This window comes from Eurytemora carolleeae, unplaced genomic scaffold, assembly GCF_000591075.1.
Source record: "Eurytemora carolleeae unplaced genomic scaffold, Eaff_2.0 scaffold114, whole genome shotgun sequence".
In the NCBI taxonomy this organism is placed as follows: domain Eukaryota; kingdom Metazoa; phylum Arthropoda; class Copepoda; order Calanoida; family Temoridae; genus Eurytemora; species Eurytemora carolleeae.
The window spans coordinates 214,185-236,507 of NW_019396465.1; the positions used below are offsets into that span (position 1 = coordinate 214,185).

At 33.1% G+C, this 22,323-nt stretch overlaps 1 protein-coding gene across 1 annotated transcript; it reads right to left on the minus strand.

Annotated features, from left to right (window-relative positions):
• Positions 1-733: 733 nt before the first annotated feature.
• Positions 734-19,468, minus strand: LOC111703781 (uncharacterized). Its single transcript, XM_023475828.1, has 10 exons — positions 19,339-19,468; positions 14,963-15,033; positions 14,034-14,113; positions 13,346-13,482; positions 5,382-5,474; positions 5,051-5,087; positions 4,942-4,986; positions 3,320-3,367; positions 2,870-2,934; positions 734-1,590 (listed from the first exon to the last, which is right to left on the minus strand). Exons 1-10 carry the CDS (start codon positions 19,392-19,394, stop codon positions 1,302-1,304), a joined length of 921 nt encoding a protein of 306 aa, XP_023331596.1. The 5' UTR covers positions 19,395-19,468; the 3' UTR covers positions 734-1,301.
• Positions 19,469-22,323: the final 2,855 nt, after the last annotated feature.

The window sequence follows — 22,323 nt, forward strand, 5'->3', positions numbered from 1 at the left end:
ATCAGACAAATTTTAGATGTACCTTTCTGAATCGGACATGCCACTTTTTATTGCGTCTAAAGATTCTTTAAGATTAAAAAACTGATTTAAGTTAAACAGAAATTATCATCAGCGACGCTATTATGGATTCAATAATTATTTCTTTTTATTTCTATTTAAGACATAAACCAGAATTTATCAGAAACAAGAAGCTCAGACATGCAGTATTCTAGCATGCTCTGGTATTTTTATCAATAGTTATACCCTCTTGGTTCAGAGGGAACATTTTTTGTTTTGTTAATCACTAGATCAAGTAGTATGTTGTCCGAAGGATTTTATTAACTCATATTATATCATAATTTGAGGTATCACGCACTATTACTTCAAATTTAGAAATTCCCATGTGGATATCGAGATCAAGCGATTAGCTCCCTTTAACACTAATATTTAGATGTAATTTAAACGGATGTATTTTATTTGATGTATTTTAAACGGATGGGAATCAGTCCTGCTAATTAATCTATCTCAAGTCAAAACTTTTGTGTTTTGAATCTAAGAATCGAACATTTTGCTCCATCTTCAATATCCCGTGGTGGACATACCCTACAAGGATAACTTTAAATGAGGTATCAAGCAGTTATCCTCTAAAAGTGTCAAGATTGGATATCGAGATCAAGCATTGAAGATTAGCAATACTCCACACAAAGGTCTCAGTTCCGACTTATAAAAAGAGATAAAGTAAATCTCAATTAAATCATTTTTGTTGGTTTATTGCAATATCTTAAAAGAATATATTTTGAAATAATCTTACAATATATTAAGAAGAACTTCCAATTCATAATTGATCACATAATGCCCTTTATATTTTAACTATCACAGTACATTAAGAAATTAAAATTATACATAAAAGTACAATGCCCTTTTAAGGTTACATGTCACAATATTTTAATAATTTGGTAAAGTTAGAAATACTGGATTCTATTGCAGTACAGTACTTGCTTCTTAGTTCTTAGTTAATGAACCATAATACAAAATGACTTACAATTGTACAACTGTATACATATATAACTGAATGAATCAATTCAAGATTTGTGCATAAGTTTTAGTTACAAAAGATGTTTTTATGGCTAAAAATACGCAGGTCTGAAAACCTTTTTTTTTGAGGATATTGAAACTTTAATTGATCAGTGAATTTAATGAATAACGAAAAGTAGTGAAACTACGTAGAATGAGTTGAACAACTTCTCTTGAACTTGAACCGGCGCTCACTAAGTAGTTACTTATTCTCACTGTTCATTAAATTTGATCCCTGGCTCCCAAGACTACGGAATCTGATGCAGCATCCAGTCATATTCTCTAGAACATAGTTTCTTAATCAAAATCTTAGATCTAGGTTTACATATGGTTCTTTTAACTGTTCTACAGGGTACACTGGTTGTACTGTTCAAGTGTACTACACTGGTTGTACTGTTCAAGTGTACTGCACTGGTTGTACTGTATATTGCAGGAGGATCTTCATTGGGGAAATTGATTGCACTACTGTCTCTACTGTTATCAGTATTATTCTGTTGATGATTAGTTTGATTGTCACAAACTATGCTCTCAATAAGCCTAAAAACAAATAAGAAATTAAACTTGAAATTTAAAACTCTTTAAGGGACAGACCCGCTCTGTAAGGTTGTTGAACTGAGTAGGCAGTGTTGTGGACAAATTCTTTAGGATTCATTTGAGACATAAAAAGATCTGTAAATCTTGAGTTTGAGCGCAAAGTCGACGTTCAAAATCGTACTTTTGGTTGGATACGTTTTCAGAATTTTTTTTTTGATTATTAGATAATGACGACAAACAAAACTTTACAGTAAACTAATTACTTGTTCAGGAACAGGTTGAGAAAATTAAAATTAATCTTATCATCGAAAATAAGTAATCTAGATTAAGAAGATATATTATTCAATTATTAGTTTTTGTATTCTATGACTATGCACAAATCTTTTCGGAAATTTTTATTGAAAAGACGACATTTGAAGAATTTGTAGAAATCTGCGATCGAATTCATAGAAAATAAGAAATCCAATATGATGATGAAAACGAAATAATTAATTCTAACATTGATTTATTGACAAATTTATTTTGAGAAATATGTTTCTAAACATCTAATTAGTTTACTGTATAATTTTTCTGTTTATTTTTCGTCGTCGTTATTTAATAAATTTTAAAAACCGATTCTAAAAACGTACCCACCCAAATTCATGATTTTGAACGTCGAACATGTACTCAAACTCGGTAATCATTCATCGTGGAAACGTTTTATATGTGTCAAATAAATAAATAAATAAAAATAATTTCTACAACACTGTAGACGTAATTTATGTGACCCTTTGTTTTAAAAAGAGTTGAGTGGCATTTGCGAATTACATCATCTTAAAATGTGTTGAATTCTTACAATATCATGCATTGTCAATTCTGAAGCATAAATGTGTAAATTCCTTTGACAGAGAATCCACAATTTAAATACTTTCATCCAGACAAATGAGGATTTCTTGCTCACCCTTTATAAAGGTTTAAAGAAAACGGTTATCAATTGGATATTACATTTTCACTCCCTTTAAGTCTGGGGTTTTTGATTATGTTGGACTAAACGTATATTTGGGTTGGTTAACAGTATATTTGGTTTGGTTACCAGTATATTTGGTTTGGTTAACAGTATATTTGGGTTGGTTAACAGTATATTTGGTTTGGTTACCAGTATATTTGGTTTAGTTACCAGTATATTTGGTTTGGTTACCAGTATATATAGTTTGGTTAACAGTATATATTGTTTGGTTACCAGTATATTTGTTTTGGTTACTAGTATATATAGTTTGGTTACCAGTATATTTGGTTTGGTTACCTGCATGTCTGTTTGGGTTGGATAACTCGCTTCAGTCGGACAGTTTGATAACACTTTTCACAATCCTAAAAATTTGAAGTTTTTTTTTTACCTCTTACGAATATTTATAGCCGACCAAGGACCAAATTAAATGAATATTGAGAAGTAGTTGACCTAAGTAGACCTCATTGAACCACTTCTCTTCACATTGACCCGGTGCAGCGTACAAGAGAAATGGTTCAATTTAGTTTACATAGTTCAACTACAACTTTCCAGTCGATAAATCTGGCATGCAGGACCAAAAACTGAGACACAAATTTGTTTCCATAAATTTTCAAAATTGACCAATACAAACGGGAAGCGAATTTTTTTCTTATTTGTTAGAAGAGATGAGACAACATTACAGCTAACATCATTATTAAAAAGTGAGGCGCGAAGCGCAATTAGATAATGATAGTTTTTAAAAATTACTTCACAATTTTCTTCTGGAACACTTCTACAGACTGGTTCCTCAACCTCCTGGAGTAAATTTATAAACATTTAAAGTATTAATCGAATTTTGAATTGATTTCTTTTATATCCTGATAGTGACCATATTATTTTCCCACCTGGTACAATATAATGGGTTTCATATCTGGCACTACTTTATTTCCCGCCTGGTTCGCCTGGTACAATATAATGGGTTTCATATCCGGCACAACTTTATTTCCGGCTGGTACAATATAATGGGTTTCATATCTGGCACTACTTTATTTCCCGGCTGGTACAATATAATGGGTTTCATATCTGGCACTNGTATACTGCAATTTTCTTGTTTTACTGAGTACAACCGGTTGCAGTCAAAACATAAACAAACAAAATGTAAACATAGCAGACGAAACTCTTAGATTACAGCTTTCTCACTAGGTATCACTATACTAAATCAAAGAATTATCTGAAAAGACGATCTCGAATTCGTCACTGAATTCCCATGTTTTTTGGGACACCCTGTATAATAGGTTTCATATCTGGCACTACTTTATTTCCTGGCTGGTACAGTATAATGGGTTTCATATCTAACACTACATTATTTCCCTGCTGGTGCAATTTAATGGGTTTCAAATCTGACACTACTTTATTTCCCGGCTGGTAAAATATAATGGGTTTCAAATAAGGCACTACTTTATTTCCCGGCTGGTACAATATAATGGGTTTCAAATCTGGCACTACGTTATTTCCCGGCTGGTACAATATAATGGGTTTCATATCTAACACTACTTTATTTCCCTGCTGGTACAATTTAATGGGTTTCAAATCTGACACTACTTTATTTCCTGGCTGGTACAATATAATGGGTTTCATATCTGGCACTACTTTATTTCCCGGCTGGTACAATATAATGGGTTTCATATCTAACACTACTTTATTTCCCGGCTAATACAATATAATAGGTTTCATATCTGCCACTACTTTATTTCCCGGCTGGAACAATATAATGGGTTTCATATCTAACACTACTTTATTTCCCGGCTGGTACAATATAATGGGTTTCATATCTAACACTACTTTATTTCCCGGCTAATACAATATAATAGGTTTCATATCTGGCACTACTTTATTTCCCGGCTAATACAATATAATAGGTTTCATATCTGCCACTTCTTTATTTCCCGGCTGGTACAATTTAATGGGTTCAAATCTGGCACTACTTTATTTCCCGGCTGATCGCTTTTATTGTCCTGGATTTTAAGCACTAATGTTCCCATATTCCCTATGCGTCTATGATAGGGCATTTTGTTTATTTTTGATATTTTAGAGATACTGATGTGGCCATGTTGGATACAAAATTACCTATATTTAGCAGTCGATCAAGGGTTGATTTATGACATTTTAAGATTGATTTAGGATTATTATACGAAATAAACATCACTTTATTAGTTCTTAAAATCCCGCCAAAATTTCAAAATATTCCGCTACATACTACATAAATAGTACTTTTGCTACTATAGCTTTTTTATTTTTTTCCTTTAGAAAAGTTAACGATTTTTCTAACTTTTTTATTCCTAAAGGCTAAAATCTTTAAAAGTTTCTCAAATGATATTTACAAAATTTACCTTTTCAGACATTTTCTTCTCCATGTGGCATTTCATGACGGGAACCTAGTAACAAAGTATTAAACAACAACAACATTTTGTTTTTAATTTATTATTTTGGAAACCGTACCTCGCTGCAGTGCTGTTCTTCTGTACACCCCACACAACTGCAGTACAGTAAACAAACAAATCAACAACAATTTTAAAAGTGCAATATTGACGATATTTAAAATATATAATTTTTGGTATTCTGATAGTATTTAATACTAGTGGATAATGTTTGTTAATACTCATAGTTTTACTTTTGTTTGGTTCTATGTAAAGGCTTATAGTTAAATTAGTTTGAATACAATTGATTTGGATTGGTTTGGTAAGGTTTTGATAGGTCGTGTTTGGATTGGTTCGGATTTAGTTTAGTTTAGTTTGGTTTGGTTTGGTTTTGTTTGGTTTGGTTTGGTTTCCTGGTGCAGTTTTGAACCATAATTATTCCACACATTGGGAAATCAATTTCTTTCTCTTTTATCATCTTCTGCTGACTACACTCCTTTCTATACCTAGAACAGAAACTACAGTCAGGGATGGTTAGGATTGTATCGTTTAAAGGGACTGTGAGCGTAATTTAAAGTGAACCTTTATGCAAAAATGACAATGTCCAATTCACAACGGTACCATTGAAACCTTTATCTGATCAGTAATGTGGATGATATTGTTGTTTTTCTAGGTTAAAAAGTGTTTAATAATGATAATAAGACACTTTGTTTTCCAGCGGTAGAAATTAGAAAGTTAATTTTGCAGAGAATAGATAAACAATTAGTTTCCAAAATTATAAACATTGATATCTATTAAATACTTGATCAAACAAAATTATAAACATTGATATCTATTAAATACTTGATCAAACAAGATTTTAAACATTGATATCTATTAAATACTTGATCAAACAAAATTATAAACATTGATATCTATTAAATACTTGATTAAACAAAATTATAAACATTGATATCTATTAAATTCTTGATCAAACAAAATTATAAACATTGATATCTATTAAATACTTGATCAAACAAAATTGTTAGAGGCACCGCTGTGTATCTGGCACAGCAATCTCACTTGACACATACAGTCATTTTAATAGTTCGTTTGTTTGGAGGCTAAAACGGACTTCTAAGCTATGAATCAATTTTTTTTTGAGGATTGTCTCATTATCCTTTCTGAAAATTAAGAACACTCCCTTTAAAGACGTGTTTTTTCAAGTTATATAATTTGTCAAAGTTTTGTGCTCCCTGTACATTGTAAGTTTATAACAATGTTTTTATAATTTATTTTTAAAATTTTCATAAAATAAAATGTTATGAGGCATTGTTAATAATTATATATGTTCATCAATCATCTTTTTTCTCCTTTCTCCATCTGCGCATCCGCAGTGTCTCTTTTTCTTGCCTCCCTTTGCCGTCCATTTATGGCGCTACTTTTGAAAGAATGTTTACGATTCGCTGTATTTGCGCCATTATAAGACAGTGCAGGATCACCCTTTCATTGTATAGATGAACCCCTCTCCGTTTTTTTTGTTTTGCTTAATTGTAATTTCAGCCTCAGGAGCCTCAGTGCTGAATATTCTGTCTACTTGCATTGGCGAGGTCATCACTTCTAGCACCTCAAGTTAGTTTCTATTTCCAGCGTTAGAGCAATTATAGCTTCCTTGCTTTAAACCGTACATTTTGCTTTTCCCTGTAAATTGTGAGAAAATAATGAAAATATCTAAAGAATAAGTGAAGTTTGAACCTTATTTGGTATAGAAAATAAAAAAACAGACAAAATTAAATTCTAAAGTTAAAATTGAGAGCTCTTTTTAAAGAAACAAGTCAAATCTTGAGATCTATGTTAGGTTTCCTTTCAAGATAATTTTTGAATGACTTGCGATGAATTATTACCTCAGCAGATTATGAAGAAAAAAAATAAGAGATGGGTTAGTATCATTAAAAGTGAGGGGTGCGAAGCTTAGTTAATGTGCATATCAATATTTGTATTTTAATGTCTCTATCCCTCCAAGACTTCAACCCTTAGATCCCTATTCTAATTCTCTTTCCAGGGGTAAATAATTTGTATTCCCCCGCCCCTGGGAGGGAAAAAATCAGTTTAGAAAAATAATTTTGGGAGAGGTGGGAATAATTTTTCAAAAAAGAAAATATATATTATATAACCCTGCTTTCTAAGCAGGAGTTGAGTGATATGAAGAATATTAAATATTTAAATTCAGAATTCAGATCAGGTTTGGATCATAAATATCTTCAACTTTATACATCTAAACGATATCTCATTATACATGCTCTTCTTTAGCTAAAAGGAGTCCAAACAATCTTTTGTTGGCAAGTTTTTGTTGTAAATTCTTCAGTAATGGACGACTATCAGACTCAAGTTCTGTTTTTAAATAGTATAATGAACATAAACACAGCAAAAGATAGATATTTTTCCTGTTTTGCACTAGGGTTTCTTTCCCTTAGTGCTATTGAGAAGCTATTTTGAAATCTCAAGAGGGGGGGAAAAAGACCTAAGTTTATGTGTAGCAAAAATCGTGGAAACATGATATTCTGTACATATTAATGATTTAATGTTTTAAACTTAGACATAATGACATTATTCATTGAAACTGCATTTCAATTGAATACTTAACATGATAAGCTTAAATCATGCGACATACTTAAATTACGGTATAAAATATGTGTGGAGATAGCTTAACTGCTATTCTCTCTAATCCTATGAATATGTATATTAAACTTTAACTGTGCGATAAATACGTAATATTCTGGTCTTAATCATGTGATAACGATATCATTGTAGGAATTGTAACTACATCAATTCCTGTTAACTTTGTGACATAAGATATTAAATAAAATTGATAGAAACTCTGCTTTTATTACAATATTAGAAGTAATTTGGTTCTCGTTGAAACATACCAGTGTAGATCATAGCTTGAGTATTGGTATTGTTCTATTGATTGCTATTGTCTGTATTGACATTGAGAGCTAACTTTATCGCACCCTGTATTGTGGTATTGATTAGTCACGGAATTGTAGCTGTGTGGATTGTGTCCTGATGAGACATTGTTCTATTGATTGCTAGTGTCTGTATTGACATTGATAGCTAACTATATCGCACCCTGTATTGTGGTATTGATTAGTCACAGAATTGTAGCTGTGTGGATTGTGTCCTGATGAGACATTGATTAATTGATTGCTAGTGTCTGTATTGACGTCGATAGCTTACAATATCAAGCCCTGTATAGAGGCATTGATCATAGAGGCATTGTGTATCTTGTCCTGGTTGAGACATTGATCAAATTGGATCATCCCTATCATCTGGGATCGATAAATACATAGCTTGTTGGTAGCTTCGCTACTGTCCTTGTTTGGCATTTAGAGCCTGAGATTAAGTTTGATAGCGGACGGATTGTACCTGGATAGATACGTTTCAAGACCTTGTTATAGAGTAGGTGTTTACTACATATATAGGATAGGAAAGGGAAATTTACACTAGTTTGGGAGGGGGGTCTATGAGCGAGGGGGGAAAGGATTCAAGATTTATGGGTGTAAAATTATGCAACAAATGGTGTTCCAAAGATCTTAAGACAATCCTTATCTAATATAATTAACCTCAATTAATTAAAATAATTAACCTCAATTAATTAAAAGCGACCCTTCATTATAAAAGATCCATCAAGAACGCATCACCCTCACTCTAAAGGTTGCATGATCCGAACCGGTACAACACGTACTGTAAATGCATTCAGTCTTACTGTCCAGTCTGGACTACCCAGTGCCTGGTAAGATCACAGTGGCGCGTGCATAGCAACGATATCTTTTATAAAAAGTGTGTTGTTGTTAAATATCTCTTGAAAAAAACAATATTAGGCCAAAACTAGCTACTCGAGGTTTACACTTTTGGGACCAACTGCATCCTAGTTCGTGAAGATAGTTGCAGTGTAATGCATAATGAAAATTATACTAATATAAACATTATAAACTGTACAACTGTTTTTAACAACAAATATTATTCTTAGTGATCATCATAATGATAACAATAATAAGAATAATAATAATGATAATGATAATAATAATACTAATAATAATAATAATAATAATAATAATAATAATGATACCGATAATAATAATAATAATAACAACAATAATAATAACAATATTAATATAATAATAAAAATAACGATGATATTTCAAAAGTTAATAATTGTATACATTTTAAGAGGCCCATTCCTGGGGCTTGTAGTTCTGGGGCTTATAGTTCTGGGGCCTATAGTAATGTGGCCTACTGATCTGGGAAATCCGGGGATTAAAGGGAGTGGCCGGCAATGTATGGTAGTTGAACTGAGAATGTAGAATTGTGGAAAAATATTTTAGGATTCCTTTGAGACATATAAAACGTTTTAATGATGTAAAATTACAAAGTTTGAGCGCAAAGTCGACGTTAAAAACCATCCACTTTGGTGGTTACGTTTTGAGAATTGATTTTTCATGAATTACTAAATAACGACGACGAAAAATGTATCTAAAATTCTACAATAAACTAGTTTGATGTTTAGGACCATATAATCAATTATCTTTTTCATCATTATATTGAATTTTTTATTCTTTACGAGTTTGTTCACAGATTTCTACAAATCTACAGAAAATGTTTGTGAACAATGAGAGATTACAGTAACTAATAACTGAATATGATTACTTATTTTTGATGATGAGAGTTTTTTATTTTCTCAATCTGTTCCTAAACAACTTATTAGTTTACTGTAGAATTTTTGTCACAGTTTTCGTCGTCGTTATTTAATAATTCTTTAAAAAATCGATTCTCAAAACGTAACTACCCAAATGGATGATTTTGAAAGTCGACTTTTCGCTCAAACTCAATAATTTTACATCATTAAAACGTTTCATATGTCTCAAATGAATCCTAAAAATGTCTCCACAATACTAAATTCTCAGTTCAACTACTATACATTGCAGGTCACTCCCTTTAATAAATATTTTAATTGTTGAACAATGTCTGAATATTAATCCAAGGCTGACTAACCTTGGTATTCCTACAGATTCAGTGTAAAAAGCAGCTTCGTTTTTTAAGAGGCGGGGGGCACACCGGGTAAATAAAGGGGGGGGGGCAAGGACCTTTCCAACAGTACTTAATTTCACCATTCTTAATATACAAACTATGTAGACTTCCCCTCACCCTTCCTTGTATCTATTCTTATTCTTATTTTGTAATCCAAATATCTTTGCAACCTGACATAGTTAATTCAAAATATTTCAAACTACTCACTACGATCTGCTAGATCAAGTAGTTAAAGTTTGAAATATCCAAGGTTTACAGGTTTAAAATAAGAGTTTGAGGCGATTTATCTTCTTAGGTTTGTTTTTAAATCAATATCATAAACAATGACCCCTTACTTCATTCTTAACAGGTGCAGGCTTTGAAATACAGATTTGCAATGTTTTTGCAAATTAAACATTTTACAAGAATCTCAATCATTTTTCTCTGTGCTGGGCATTTAACAGCAAAAGGTTAAGCATCGCAGAAAAATCGAAAAAAATTGCATTGTTTGAAAGTTATCAGATTTAATCTAAAACTTTCTGAGATCTAACTTTATTCTACAAAAATAATAAAAAAAACTTTTCTTTATATTTTGGTTGCATAACAGGTTTTAAGTTGTTTAAAACATGGTGTCCTTAATTTCGTACATTAAGAAAAAAATGTATGATCTGATGAGAATATTTTTTTGTTTTTTCATCATTTTTATTGAAATAAGCATCTTAGATAAGCTTATTGTAAATATAACTTTATTAAGTGTACACCCTGTAAATAATCTATATAAAGTGTACACCCTGTAAATAATCTATTCAAATTGTACACCCTGTAAATAATCTATATAAAGTGTACACCCTGTAAATAATCCATATAAAGTGTACACCCTGTAAAAATCAATTTAAGTTCTAAATATTGCTAATGATATTGAGATGAAAGGATGGTTAGAGGCAAAAACGTAATTGATTTGATATTGTGAGAATTTAGATCTAATTTGTTCATCAATACAATAATAATGCAAAAGAATGATTTCAAAATTATAGATTTTATTGAAAAACAAAAAGAAGAAAACTTTTTTAAAACTAAAAAGTCTAACAAAACCTTCCCTACCTTTTTCTCTCCTTCTAACCACTTCCCTACCTTCTTCTCTCCTTCTAACCACTTCCCTATTTTCTTCTCTACTTCTAATCCCTTCCCTACCTTCTTCTCTTCTTCTAACCCCTTCCCTACCTTCTTCTCTCCTTCTTACCCCTTCCCTACCTTCTTCTCTCCTTCTAACCCCTTCCCTACCTTCTTCTCTCCTTCTAACCCCTTCCCAACCTTCTTCTCTCCTTCTAACCCCTTCCCTACCTTCTTCTCTCCATCTAACTCCTTCCCTACCTTCTTCTCTCCTCCCAAACCCTTACCAACCTTCTTCTCTCCTTCTAACCCCTTCCCTACCTTCTTCTCTTCTTCTAACCACCTCCATACCTTCTTCTCTCCTTCCAACCCCTTCCCTACCTTCTTTTCTCCTTCCAACCCCTTCCCTACCTTCTTCTCTCCTTCTAACCCCTTCCCTACCTTCTTCTCTCCTTCTAACCCCTTCCCTACCTTCTTCTCTCCTTCTAACCCCTTCCCTACCTTCTTCTCTCCTTCTAACTCCTTCCCTCCCTTCTTCTCTCCTTCCAACCCCTTCCCTACCTTCGTCTCTCCTTCTAACCCCTTCCCTACCTTCTTCTATCCTTCTAACCACCTCCATACCTTCTTATCTCCTTCCAACCCCTTCCCTACCTTCTTCTCTCCTTCTAACCCCTTCCCAACCTTCTTCTCTTCTTCTAACCCCTTCCCAACCTTCTTTTCTCCTTCCAACCCCTTCTCTACATTCTTCTCTCCTTCTAACCCCTTTCCTACCTTCTTCTCTCCTCCCAAACCCTTACCAACCTTCTTCTCTCCTTCTAACCCCCTCCCTACCTTCTTCTTTCCTTCTAACCCATTTCCTCTTCTCACTTCTGCCTCTATATCTAATTATAATGATTATATTAGATCCTGGTGCAATGGACAGTATGAAGAATTGGCGTTGGTGTTGAATCCCTCCTACCAACTCACTGCACCACTGTAACCACACCCATATCTTGATTCAAATCCATCTAAAATCATTTCATTTGGAAAGCCTTAGTCTCATTGTACAGTGTGCATTAGCTATGGGTTTCAGGGGGTAAGAGGAGGGGGGGATAAGTCACTTAATAAGTCTAACTTGAAGCTATCCCTGTAGCTTAAAAAGATTAGTTATGCAAGTAATTCATCTCTAAATTGGTCTATAGGTTTCATCTTTTTAATTCATGTAATTTTAACCTTAGCCTGTTAGGTCAGTTATAAGCCGAGAAACGGTTAAAGAATCCAATACCCTTTTTTCTTTTATTCAACTTTTTAACGTTTGGACATCGTATACGGAATTTTTTAAATGTAGGACAACTGAAAATAAAGCTAACAATCATTATTTATCTGTAGAAGGGGGGGGGGGAGGTAAAGGACACTTATGTGTACTAAAAATAAAATTAAAACCCCGAACTTTGACACAATCGCAAAATGTTTATTGTTTTTAAGGTTTTGGGGTTAGCTGTCTAATATTCGCGTATTTTAGCAATTTATGCACAAAAGATAGGTGCTGGGCTGCAGGCAGTCAGGGAAGGGTGTAATGTGCCAGCTCTTAACAATAAATTGAGTACGGAGTTTGTGCAGTTGATACTGAAATTAATTTTACTTTTCTAAGCTTAAGTTTAATGTTGCAGGTTAAAAGGAGTGCTTATTGAGATGAGTCATAATTTAATTAAATTTCCAAATTTAATATTTAGATTTTTTAAATTTCTATCTGATATTTCTGTAAAGAAATGCAATAAGCATTTTTCAACGCATCTAACAAGACCCCGATTTACAGGGTGAAACATTTCTTTTTGGCGAGTCTTATGTTACCTGCCTCTGATTAACATGCATTAAGAAAGCACAATAATCAGTTTTACGAGAGAGAAAAAATATTCCCCCACTCATTCATGATCAGACAAAGGGTTAAAGGATACAGTTGTGAATCGAACATTTCACTGTATAAAATAAAGGGTACTGTTGTGAATCGAACATATCACTGTATAAATTAAAGGATTTCAGTATGAATATAAATTGTATGACTAATTTTATTTCGAGATCCTTCTTTTTTCAGATAACTATTCTCTGTTTTAGTGAGTTTATAGCACTGTCCCCCCCTCCCCCCTGTATACGCCCATGGTAATTGATCATTAATCTTCGCACCACTAAAGTTAGAATACCATTCACAATGTATAAAGGCATTATAAACCATATAAAAACTTACTTTGTAACACATTTCTGATTTACTCCAGGAGGACAGCTGTGAATTTTCTTGCACTCCTTGACCTTGACCGGAGCAAAGCTGACCTCCAGCTCCATACTACACTTCTCCTCGGTCACAGGGTCACATCTACCACACTCCTAGATATAGATAGATATAGGCTCACATCTACTGCACTCCTAGATATACATAGATACAACACACCAGTTTGTTGTTGGTTCCCTGTATTCCAGTTTGTTGTTGGTTCCCTGTATACCAGTTTGTTGTTGGTTCCCTGTATTCCAGTTTGTTGTTGGTTCCCTGTATACCAGTTTGTTGTTAGTTCTTATGTATAACTCGCCATAGGGAAGATTCTTAGAAACAAAGAAAAGGAAAAGTTCAATTCTTAAATTCTGGGTTTCAGGTTTTAACTCCCAACATACAACAGTTCCAGGAATTCGGAATTCACCAGTCACCACAAGGAAAAACATAAATTTTGAAAATGATGAATTTTGATTACAAAAATAAAATATGCATGAATAAGTTAAGAAAAACTTGATAGGCATTTATAAAAGATATTTTTATAGTTATCTTATGATAACTGATCAATAATCTATGTACACAAAATAAAGATTTGCCCAATAATAAACCAAAAAAATTAAATTAATAACTTAATGAATAAATATAAGAAATGCACGCCTAACTAAATTACCTCTTCCTCCACCTCTTCACAATCTTCTGAATGCATCATCATTTCTTCCTCACACACCAGAGCATGGTCAGTATCATCAACTGAATAAATAGCATGATCAGTATCATCAACTGAATAAATAGTATGGTCAGTATCATCAACTGAATAAACAGTATGGTCATTGGTCAGTATCATCAACTGAATAAATAGCAGGATCAGTATCATCAACTGAATAAATAGTATGATCAGTATCATCAACAGTAGAACGATCAAGATCATTGATACACTTAATGTTTGCATTTACAAACATTTAAAGCTTTGTTTACCAATTCTAAATATGTATAATGCAATTATATTCAGATGCACATTGTTCAGACTGCATTATTGCTCAGTGCACATTATTGCAAATGCACTTTCCATGGACATTTGGCAGGGTGTAGCCAAAGAATTGATTAGTATTTGACAAAAAGAGGGATTTTAAAATAATAAAATTATGACTTTAAAATAATGCCGAAAAAAATATTTAGTTTTGCTAATTCTTCTGTCCCCCTGATTTTAGTTTAAAAATGCATCTTTATTGAACTTAGTTAGATAGAGCAAAGTCTAATCCCTATAACTGTCAAAACATTCTAAAAATGATCTAAGAAATGAGCGGGCAAAGAAGGATTTATGTTTGATAACAAAAGTAAAAGACTACCATAAGAGAATTGTAAACAATCAATTACACAATCAAAGATAATCATGCTTTGGCATTAAAGTAGGCAAACGTTTTGAACCAGGGGTTGCCATTTTTTACAAATGAAAAATATGAAAAGGTTAAGAAAAGAGGGAGAGGCATGGGGATGGTTGCAATGATCTAAATGGTATAATCACAGAGTGGGAGTTGCTTCTAAAAAACAGTAAAAAATTCTCTACTCGTATGGAAAAATGGTCTAAATGCCACATATTACCTAGGAACTGTTGTGGGTCTACATGGTTCTCTGTGTCCTGGCTTGCTACTGGAGAGGCCTCAGTGCTTGCTCTGTACACGGAGTAAATCAGTCTTGAACCACGGGAGAAATGTTTGCAATAAAACAAAAATGGTTTAGATTTTTTATATATTGCTGTTTTTTATCTCAAGCTTGAGATAAAATTGAATTAAAGCCAAGCCCATGTTTAACATTTAACAAGTTACGAATATGATGATTAGCAAGAAAATTCATAAAAAATAATTATAATCAATTAAAGTAATTAAATTCAATTATAATTATAGATTATAGGGACTGTATAATTAATTTTCAGTGACGCTCCGATTTTAAAATTCCATCTCTGATTCACTACGGTACCTTGAAAGCTTAACCTGATCAAGAATGAATGAGATATCCATATTTTTTTGAAAATTGGTTATTTTTAACTGTGGTTACTCTGAAAAGTGATTTACGCATTTCTGTTGCTGAAACAATTGAGTAAATTGTCGGGATTGTATACGTTACAATCTTCCACATTATTGATCACATAAAGGTTTAAAGGGTATCATTGTGAATCGGGTTGAAATTACGTCCATTTTGAGAAAACAAGCAGAATTCTCAGCTTTCCAATATTTAGTAATCGATTAGTTCAGGAATATTCTATAAAACACACTTGATGATTGATTGATTTATACTTTTGATAATTTGATTAATTCTTATACATATGATAACTTGAGATCAATTAAATTTGAAATTCATCTCCAAACTTGCCTTTCTTTGAGCAAAAATATTCCAAGATAAATTAATAAAAGCTTGAATTTTGTAAATGCATTTTATTTATTTTTCCAATAAAATAAGTTTTTAAAATTTTGTGAGATAAAAGATACTTTTACAGGATCCTCTGCACCTTTCTTCACATAGATGCACTTTATCTAACCTAGGCGCGGTTCATCTTTTCAAGTGAGCTAACAATCATCTATTCATTAATCAATCATCTTTTCAATCCATCCATCCATCCATACATTGGGGTTTCTTATCACTCAATCAATCAAATCCTCGTTCAACTAATCAATTAATCAATTATACAATATCTGGTCAATCTTCTGAGTCGGAAGATTTTCCTTCAGCTTAAACTAACCTTGAACTTAACTTGACTCAAGTTGAGATTTTTATAATCATGTAAAAATATATCGTAATTAATTTCCAAACCAGAATTTTTCTATCTGCGAGAGTGAAAACCTTTTTTTGTCAATAAGGACAATTTACATCATAAAGTGAGACACATAGATGCATAGAAAACAGCTGTCAAGGTATTCAAGTTATGCTTTAAATAGAGAGAAGGAGATGGTAGGAAGGTAGGAGAATGTCAGGATAAGAGAAGGAGATGGTTGGAAGGTAGGAGAATGTCAGGATAAGAGAAGGAGATGGTTGGAAGGTAGGAGAATGTCAGGATAAGAGAAGGAGATGGTTGGAAGGTAGGAGAATGTCAGGATAAGAGAAGGAGTTGGTTGGAAGGTAGGAGAATGTCAGGATGAGAGAAGGAGATGGTTGGAAGGTAGGAGAATGTCAGGATGAGAGAAGGAGATGGTTGAAAGGTAGGAGAATGTCAGGATGAAAGAAGGAGTAGGTTGGAAGGTAGGAGAATGTCAGGATGAGAGAAGGAGATGGTTGGAAGGTAGGAGAATGTCAGGATGAAAGAAGGAGATGGTTGGAAGGTAGGAGAATGTCAGGATGAGAGAAGGAGTTGGTAGGAAGGTAGGAGAATGTCAGGATCATAAATTTTTTATGATACAGCCAGGACAAACTTAGCTAGACATTACATAGTTAGTTTTACGCGCCTCCTTGCATGGCGCCATTTATGTGATCTTCAACAAATATTTCCTACTTTTTTTAAATACTTCAAATTACTGTCTACCATTTTCAAATCATCCATCCTTCCCTATCTTCCTAGCTCTACGATCAATCCTATAAAACCCCTCCATGCATTCATGTATATAATCTTTATAAAGATATCATTTTACTCCTGAATAAAAAGGGTCCAAACACTGAACCTTGGCAGCTCCTAACACTACCCTTACAATCTATGCATCTTGCACTCCGGGTAAAAAGCTCGGACACGCTGAAGAAATAATACTCCAAGGCACGATAACGAGAGAGTGTGACAGGACTAACAACTCAGAGTTAGGTTTGAATACATGGATCTGAATATGTTAACAAATTCAAGTTAGGCTCCCCTCTCTTCCTTCCTAGTAGATACTAGATACAATTGATAAATCTTAGGTTTTTCTCGCCCTTATTCTATAGACGGGAAACAAAAGGACCCTCAATCCGTCCTCATAATTCAGGATTCAGTTAAAACAGTTTAAAGGAGGAGAAGAGAAGAAGATAATTATGGGAAAATATCAGAAAGGGGGAAGATCAAAAAAGAATAGGAAAAGGAGGGGGGAGGGGGAATAGGAATAGGAAGGAGCACAAAGGAGAATATGAAACAGAGTGGAGAACTAAGAATAGAAGGTGGAGAACTAAGAGGATAATAGGAGAAAAGACAACAAAGAATAGGAGAGGGGGAGAGTAAAATAACAGACAAGGTCACAAGTGTAGATAAGGAAAACAGTAGAACACACTGTAAACAGTAGGACAGGATAACAAGAGATCTGTAAAAAAAAGAACATTTTAATTTAAGAAAAGGAGGAAAGAAAAACAGGGAAACAAGATATCGAGAGAGAACCAGTGGAAAAAAGGTTAGAGGAATTTAGAATGAGAACAATATAGAAGAAGAACCGAAAACAGGAGATAGAAAAACCAAGAGAACCAGAAACAAAAACAGGGAAACAGGAGTAGAGGAAACCTAAAGACCGGAAACAGGTGAAACTTAGACCTGGAGAACCAGAAGCAGGATAAAGAGAGACTAAGAAAAGCAGAAACAGGAGAAACGTAGATACAGGAAAAGAAAAAAATGGAGAAACGGAGGCCTAGAGAGCAAAAAACCGGAGAAAGAGTTACCCAGAGAACAAGAAACAGGATAAAGGAAGACCTGGAGAACCAAAAATAGGATAAATGGAGACCAGAAGAACCAGAAACAGAGGATAAAAGAAGACCAGGAGAACCAGAAACAGGAGAAACGCAGACCAGGAGAACCAGAAACAGGAGAAACGCAGACCAGGAGAACCAGAAACAGGAGAAACAGAGACCAGGACAACCAGAAACAGGAGAAACGCAGACCAGGAAAACCAGAAACAGGAGAAACGGAGACCAGTAGAACCAGAAACAGGAGAAATGCAGACCAGGAGAACCAGAAACAGGAGAAATGGAGATCTGGAGAACCAGAAGCAAGGAAACAGGATATGTGTATACTGAAGAACCAGGAAAAGAGACCTGGAGGACCAGAAACAGGAGAACCAGAAACTGGAGAAACGGAATTAAAGAAGAACAGTATAACAAACAAAAAACAGTATAATATATAAACAGAAGAAAGTAAGAAAACAGTAAAGGAGAACAGAAAAGAAAAACAAAGAATGAATATTGTCCGCGAGAACAAAAGAATATTTAATGAGAAGAAGCCATTAATTTGCCAGCTAAAGATTAAAACTTGTAAAGGATCCCAAAACTGGATTTGTTCATGTTAAAAATCAGTTTATTAGAACGGTTCTGATTACTGCAGAAACCTGCCAATACCATTTATCTGTTTACTGGAGCTAAGTAAAGATAAATCTTTTTTCAGAGATCACACTGATAGGACAGGATACGTAGTTGTTGCTTTGTGTTCTATCATAACCTTGCAATATTAAACGTAATTACAAGTGACACTTTATTTATTGAGTGGAATGTTTTATTCACAACGATACCCTTTAAACCGTTAAACGTTTATAATCAAAGACGATTAAGATATCATTCGTTTTCTACAAGAAAATTGATCATTTTCTAATTAAGTTTCTCTGTGATCATAAATGTCACTCTTAAAATGGAGGGCAACTTGAAATTACTTGAACAGTTCCTTTTTCATACTGCATAAGTTGATAACATTATCTATATACGTATATAAAGTTGTAATCTCTGTTTTTGTTTTTGTTTGGATGTCCGATCATAACTCAAGAACCCCTGGACCGACTTGCCTTTTTGAATGTAGAACTTAAAAGTAATGTTCTGAGCTTGGTTTTATTTTATCTTAATAATCTGTGTCTTTTTTTAAAGTTCATTCACTATGGCATTACTTTTAATTTTTTTTAACCTTTGGGCACTATTTACTGTTTGCAATCATTTTTATCGTTAAAAGATCGTTCAAGATCGTTAAGATTCATGCATCAATTATCTATTGAAAAAAAAAAAAAATGAGGTTTTGATTTTTGAAATATTTATTTTTAAAGAAAGACTGGTTTTGCCTGTTGTGCAGGAGAGAGAAGAGGAAGAGAAAGGAAATAAAATTATTTCTTTTCATTTTTCTGGTTTTCAATTCCGGAACTTCTTCTTCGGAATTTATCAAGCGGACATTTCTTTCTGAAATTAGTATTATATAGTTTAGATTTTTTTCAAAATAAAAGTAATTGTGGTAAAACTTTAAACTCGTCTTTGACCTACGCGGCAATAAGATCAGTAGCATACTGGGATTTTCCAATCGTTTTCTGCCTTTTTAGTGGAAATTTCTATATGTGATTGAATTTCAATAAAAGAACCGAATGCTTCTCCCTCTGGTTAGTTCAGGGTATCTATATACAATATCATCAACAAAGAGGTTTGATAACTATAAACAATTTTATGCCAATAAACAATAAACAATAAACAAGAGCAAGTTGTTTGTTATTACAGGAATTTTTTAGCAATCATCACCCGGTCTAATACAAGCACTGTCACGATTCTGTATCTCAAAATACCCATAAACTAATTTATTCCTTTGTCCTCAACAGAATTCGAATACATTCCCTTTAAATCTGTGCTGGATAAACAAACAAGAATGACTTGAAAGTGTATCATCCGTCAGCTGTTCAATGATTATCGGGATGATGACACGTGGTTTTCGCGGATTTTATTTTTCCCGCTTCACGGCGGCCATTTTAATATTCCAGTCTAATATTATTATTCATGAATACTATTTTTTATTCTTTACAGAGAACATGTAAACAAATGCGAATACTGAAAATTATTTTTATAAATAGTTAACATTTTATAAACAAATTGTACACATGAAGCCTTATGTTTTTAAGAAACTGAATATCATACCATTGCACATTTAACTAAACCTAGATATCTATATAGATTGAAATCTTCCTTTTTCAAAACAAGGTATTGTTAAAAAATGAAGATATTGACTTTGCTGCAGTATTGAAATTCTTATATGCAACCAGTCAATTTATTTTTACTCACTCTTGGGGTTGAAAGAAAATAAGAAGAGTTAAGAGCTCGCAAAATAGTACTAGTTAATCCAAGTCCATAATTGTAAAGATTGTCATTGGGCATTTTGGTAGATTTTATACAGTGAATCATAAGAAGGCACGTTTTAGTTCCCATGGTGTTCATTGTTTATTTTATGCAATATTGAAAACTGAATCTTTTAATATTTATTTCCTTAACAGGAATGATTTAAGACAAACAAAAACACTTTAAACTGTCTGTATTTGCCCATTGGGCACTAGAATACATATTTCCGTATTTTCAACACAAAGTATAAACATAAATTTATCCCATTTCGTCTTAACAATTTTTCAATGGGTTTTATACTATTTTACGTAAATCTCAGTATTTGCAAAAATAAATATCAGAAAGTGAAGAATACGACATTTAATGAATTCTTTCGATGTATGGCTTATTTAGGGTTTAACTGTAGAAATTTGAAATTTCTAAATTTGTTGGACCATTGGCATCAAATTCACCTGAGCAGAATCATATGTCAAATTTTATTGAATGATTTTGGTGAATTTGATGCCGGTGCTCCAGCAAATTTTGTTAGATGAAAATTTGAAATTTAAGTAATGTTTTGTGTATCTGATGTTGTTAAAAATCATATAGTTTTACAGCAGCTTAAAAATTTCAATCAAATCTCAATCAAGCGAAATGGGTTCGAGAACACAGACCAATTTCTGTGTTTGATGACCATTAACCTAATTAAAGCATATTTTGTCTGTAGGGAAGAATAAGATTTGTTATTTGATTTTACATTTTACAGGAAGATGTTATTGGAAATCGTTGATATTCAGTTCGCAAAATTCTACTGTTTAATACATTGCTAGCTGGGGTATCCAGTAGATATTCTACTGTTTTATTCATTGCTATAGCTGGGGTATCCAGTAGATATATTCTACTGTTTAATACATTGCTAGCTGGGGTATCCAGTAGATATTCTACTGTTTTATACATTGCTAGCTGGGGTATCCAGTAGATATATTCTACTGTTTTATACACTGCTAGCTGGGGTATCCAGTAGATATATTCTACTATTTTATGAAGACAAATATATTTATGTAGATATATTATTCATATATATTCATACATACATATATATATCTAGCTCACACCAAGTTTATAATGTAAGGAAAGTTATTTCTGAGGTGTATGCATCTTTTTACTGCAGTGTACTGTCTCTGGGCGGTAATTTAAACAAGACAGATGTCGAAGCCTGACATGGGATCAATCTTTCACATAAAAAATCAATGAAATATTCTGGTCATAGGAAACTATAACGTAAATTATCAAATTATCAAAATGCTTTTAACCTCCTCGGATACTAAACGAACACTGATGCATCTATTATTGTTTACAAATTCCGCCCAGAGAGAATTCGTTTCAATATGTACGCAGAGTATACACATCTGCAATTAACTTTCCTTGCATTATAACCTTGGTTGTTTTTAAGCGGAAAAGGAGAAAAAGAAGTTATTCAATATTCAATTACGTAAGGTACCCCATACTTAATTTCGCATGAAAATATGATAACGATGTATTCTTTTTTGCATATTGGCATGGCAAAGATGTTGCGCAAAAAAATGCGTAAATAGGATATTTTACGCAAATAAATTGTGAAAACAGGACATTCTTCGTAAACAAATTGCAACCAAGGACAAAAGGACAAAATAGAACGTTTTAACAAAGACAGTTCTCATGACCCATCTTAATATTTATAATATTGTTGTTTGCCAACAGTAGGGGGAGGGAGAGGGGGGGGGAGGGTGTTAAAAAATAACAATTTTGTGAGATGTTTATCTATTGTTATTTAACTACCAGGTACAAACAATGCATTCCGAACAAAAGAGCGAAAGAAAAAATTAATTTGTAAACTATATAAAAATGGACAAAATGTGCGCTGTCATTAGGCGCGCTTTTGTCGTCATCAATGCGCGCATAAATGTCATAAGGAGTAAGGGGGGGGGGCAGCA

Excerpts from the sequence above, each read along its gene's own strand:
- LOC111703781 (XM_023475828.1), bottom strand. The coding sequence starts at position 19,394 with ATGAAAAGAAATAATTTTATTTCCTTTCTCTTCCTCTTCTCTCTCCTG. Across the intron at positions 15,034-19,338 it reads TTCTCTCTCCTGCACAACAG|AGCAAGCACTGAGGCCTCTC; the intron begins GCAAAACCAGTC and ends CTCCGTGTACAG. Across the intron at positions 4,987-5,050 it reads AAGAACAGCACTGCAGCGAG|GTTCCCGTCATGAAATGCCA; the intron begins GTACGGTTTCCA and ends CTTTGTTACTAG.